Source organism: Leishmania infantum, chromosome 31 (genome assembly GCF_000002875.2).
Source record: "Leishmania infantum JPCM5 genome chromosome 31".
NCBI lineage: Eukaryota > Euglenozoa > Kinetoplastea > Trypanosomatida > Trypanosomatidae > Leishmania > Leishmania infantum.
Genome location: NC_009415.2, coordinates 334,120 through 338,734, shown reverse-complemented (window position 1 = coordinate 338,734; position 4,615 = coordinate 334,120). Strand labels below are relative to the sequence as shown.

The 4,615-nt window shown below is 53.7% G+C and overlaps 1 protein-coding gene across 1 annotated transcript; it reads left to right on the top strand.

Annotated features, from left to right (window-relative positions):
- Nucleotides 1–1,555: 1,555 nt before the first annotated feature.
- On the top strand, nucleotides 1,556–2,998 carry AAP3 (amino acid permease 3; the record flags this gene model as incomplete). The annotated part of the gene is made up of 1 exon (XM_001467313.2): nucleotides 1,556–2,998. The coding sequence occupies one exon, from the start codon at nucleotides 1,556–1,558 to the stop codon at nucleotides 2,996–2,998; it is 1,443 nt and encodes a 480-aa protein (XP_001467350.1).
- Between the last annotated feature and the right edge of the window lie 1,617 nt (nucleotides 2,999–4,615).

Genomic DNA, 4,615 nt, shown 5'->3' with positions numbered 1-4,615 from the left:
AGGAAGCGTCGTTTTTCAACTTGCCATTGCTGCTCTCGGCGACTGTTAAGGGGAGATGCTATACCTGTCCCTCATGCAGGTTGCTCAGCGCAAAAACGAGCATATTGCTCCCACCAACTCTGCATCTTCTCTCCCTTGACTGTCGCTTCTCTAAACGTCATGTATGCGAATTCTCGTTTTCTTTTGGGTGCTTGCAATCCCCATTGCCTGATTGTCTTCCGTTTGTGCGCCTCGCATGCACCGGTGTGGAGCCGTTGGTAGTGCTGCTGCCCTTGTTGGGGCGTGATGCCGGCGTTTTGATGTTTCTTGCTTCTTCGAGTCGTCAAACCGATTCTCTTTTTTTTTCATAGACGGCAATCGCAAAATCAGAGCGCGCCCAAGCATCGACTCAGATGCTGCCATGTAAAACTGCGCGAGCATTGAACGCGCGTGGCCGCTATCGCTCATGGCACAACTGCGCTGAGCCCGAGGCTATTTCAAGAGATTCTCCATGATCTTCGTGAGATTCTGCATGCTCTCTGCCTCTCTCGGCGGTTTCACTGAAAAGGTGCCACCAACCCTTCCCCAATGCCTGTTTTCTCCCGCCCTTCCCATCTCCTCTCTACTTTTTTTGTTTGTTTTCCTCTATTCGTTCTTTATAGCTCACGCCCTCGCTCTCTCTCTCTCTCCCGCCCACTCGACGATAACAAGCACGATAAAAGCCGCGATTCCCGATACACACATTCGCCTATCGCTCACTCGCGCTCTCCTTTCGTGTCGCTCTGTCTCTTCCGCTCTTTTCTAATTATTTCTGCTTTCCTCTGTGTCCCCCCTCTTGGAACACAGAAGACAGATCAACGCCCAGAACGCTGGTGCATCCTTCTCTCTCGATCTTTCTCCGTATAGATAGCCCACAGGAGAGAGTTTTGAGAAAAAAAAAAACGTGACAAAACACTACGCAACCACATACTAAAAACTGAAAAACGCATTCAAGAGTTTGTTGAAGTTGTTTTCTGTCGTTATTTCATTTTCTGTCCCCCACTCTTCCCTCCCTTTTTCCCTCACCCCCTTTCTCCCGCCCTCCGGGACCGTCTATCCCAATCCCCTTTCACGCACAACCCCCTTCACCGTGAAACGCTTGACGGCTTCTGTGTTTTCCTTTTCTTTTTACGTGTGTGTGCGCTTTACGTTTTTCTTTCTTCTTGTTCTCTGTCGCTACCTCAGGGTGCCTTTTTCATTCGAACACACAGACCCGTATACATCACTCTGTCTTCTTGTCCTTCCCACCCGGCCCCTTTCCTGCCTTTCCCTCCTCCAGGCCCATCACACCCGCGTAGGTTCCTCTATATACGCTGGTTTCTTCGCCTACCCTGCCGCACGGCTCCCTCCTCTGATTTCTTTCGTTGTTTTCTACGCGCATTCCCCCCTCCCCTGTCTTTTGCGTGCGGTACTCTTTTCGTCTTTCTTATCTTTCCGACTGTGGGGTCCACCCCCGGCTCGTCCCGTGCGCAGCGCCCCCTCCGCTGCTAGCGATCTTGCACCCCGTACCACTCCCTGACACGCAACAAGCAGCAGCATGAGCAAGCCCAGCGAGTCTATTCCAGCACAGGCGGAGGGCGAGGTCCTGAGCGACTCGCTTATAGACGGGAACCCCGGCAACGCCGTCGATAAACACCCGAGCGGCGAGCAGGGCAACCATCTCCACAAAAACGGAAGCCTGACGGCCTCATCAAGCCACAATGAAAACGGTGCCGACGCCGCCAAGCCGGGGCGCAACATCATCTTCCGCTTTACCGGGTGGCTGATACCCTATGGCGGTGTCATCTCGAACTGCTTCAGCCTTGGCTCCGTCACACTCGGCGGCGGTATTATCTCGATGCCGTCCTCCTTCGCCATGTCGGGCATCATCATGTCTGTCATCTACCTCGTGGTCATTACGGCGGCGACGGTGTACACCATGACGCTGCTTGGCTACGCGATGAAGGCGACGGGCTGCAAAACGTTTGAGGAGCTGTCTCTCGTGCTCTTTGGTCGCGGCTGGGACTACTTCGTTGGGTTTGTCCTGTGGCTGTCGTGCTTCGGCACGGCGGTCGCCTACATCAGCGCCGTCAGCAGCCTCATCACACCGATCCTCGAGAAGTCGCCCGGCACGCCCGCGTACCTTCTAACCACCTCCGGCAACCGCCTGATCACGAGCCTGATATGGCTCGTGTTCATGGTGCCAGTCGTGATTCCGAAGCGCGTAAACAGCATCCGCTACGTCTCCGCAATCGGTGTCTCAATGGTGCTGTATTTTGCCGTCACTATTGTGGTGCACTCGAGCATGAATGGGCTGAAGGAGGGCATGCGCGGGGACATGAAGTACTTCACCAGCGGTAACGAAGCGGTTTACGGATTGTCCATCTTCATTTTCTCGTTTCTGTGCCAGGCTGTGACGGGGTCAGTGTACTTCGAGCAGCGCCCTCGCCCGTCTGTACGCCAGCTGACGATCGCGAGTGCGATCTCGATGACGGTGTGCATGGTGCTGTACATCTTTACCGGCGTCTTTGGCTACTTCGACTTCGCGGACGATACACAGGACTCCATCCTGTACAACTTCGACCCTGTGCATCAGCCGTACATGATGATCGCGTACATTGGCATGCTGATCAAGATCTGCGCCGCCTTTGCGATGAACATGCTGCCGTGCCGAAACTTCGCCTACCACTGCCTGAACTGGGATCTGGAGACGGTGCCGTACTGGAAGCACACCATCGCGATTCTCACCATGGCTGTCGCCACCCTTGTGTGCGGTCTGTTCATCCCGAGCATCAACACGGCTTTCGGTTTGGTGGGCTCCCTGTGCGGCGGATTCATCGGCTTCATCTTCCCTGCGTACTTTTGGATGTACAGCGGCAACTGGAGCCTGTCATCTGTGGGCATCTGGCACTGGCTGGCGACGTACTTCCTCGTGGTGGCGGGTGTCATTGCAGTTGTGTTTGGCACCATTTCGACCGTGTACTTTAGCTTCTTCGTGTGAGAGAAGGTCACCGGAAGGGGGCGCGCCGTGGAGCATGCATGCGGGGAAGCACGAAAGTTCTGCCGTCTGGAGTGCTGCAGCGTGGCGTGACAATCTGCTCGTGTTCACGACACGGATATTGAATCGCGGGAGGATGGTCGAGCTGAACAGCGCTTGAGGCAGCATTGTGTCTCTTGTGCACGCATGTCACTCTTTTCGCCACAGTACGGAGTGTATGTGCGGCTGTTTACGTGGAAGGGCACGTGCAGGCTGTCGGTCTTTTTCGTGTCTCTCGAAATCGCTTCATTGGGCGAGAAGCTGCCTTTCCCGCTGTCCAGAAAAGGATAAGTTTAACACTGTCTTTCGTCTTCCCTCGCCTGTGTTCGTTTTCTTTTTGCTTCGGGGAACGAGCACCTAAACGCGGGGAGACGTCTGTTGTGGCTCAATCGCAAAGTCGCATGCTCGTTTTCTCGTTTCCTTTTTTTTTCGTTTTGTCCCTTCTCACCTCCTCCCCGCGCTTTCTTTCCTACTTCTGTGTGGCTTTCTCCGTTCTCTTTTCATGTGGGCACGGCATGCTGTGTTGTCTTCCTGTGCGTTGTCGTGCTCACTTGTTTTTGTGTTTTCTCATACGATGGGTTTCCGTCTCGACTGTCTTGTTTCGCTGTACTTCCCTCATCCCGCCCGGTGGGTTCTTGACCACTTTCCCTCCCCCACCCACCTGCTTTCTCAAAGACGGACGGACAAAAGCTTGTGGGATGGGCAAGTAGATTTGTGTCCGTTGGGCACGCCATGTTGGTTTTGTCGATGCCCTAACAGCACAGTCTACTCGTCATTCTTTACGTTGCTGCGCACCTCCCTTCTTTTCACATCGTAAATCTGTCTGTACTCTCCTCGTCGAGGCGCATATGTTCCGTTTTCTTCTTCACTGTGACTTCTCTTCTCTCACCCTGCAATGAAAACGATGAACTGACTTCCGTGTGTGTGTGTGCCAAGGAGTGTTCGTGCACGCGTTAGCCAAATCACGCCCAGTCTCTGAGTGAAGATCTTTTTTTCGTTTTCACAACGCCACTGTCTTCCCTCCTCCATGTTTTCCCTCGCCTTCCGTTTTTCTTTTCTCTGTTTTTCCTTTGTGTGTTTTCTTGTTTAGTGCACGCGCGCAGGTGTGCATGCCTCCCCTCCACCTCCTCACGTCTTCTCTCGACGTCTGCCTCCCCCCCACCCCTCAGTGCTGCTTTTGTGGTTGTCCTATGTAATGATGACGAGCATGATCACGCAAGAGCAGTTCATGAGACCCCAACAGAAGCGGTGGTCGACTCCCCGCAAGTGCAAAGAAATATATATGTATATATGTATAAGCAAAATGTGAGGAGGAGGCAGGAAAAGAGAGAGAGCGACAGAAAGGGAAGGGGCGGCCGTACAGCCAGCCAGAACCACCACTCCTACGTGGTTCTCTTTGGGTGTCTGCCCCTGCCCATACCCCCTCCTATCCCTTTTGGGGAGGGGCCGTGGGCGTTGCGCCTCCCTATCTGTTTTTTTTTCCGCCATCTCGGTTCTCACGTTTGTATCAACATGTGTTATTTTCTCCCCTGTCCCCTCTCCCCGTTGTTGGTTTGTTATTTCTGTATTGTGGGCAACTGA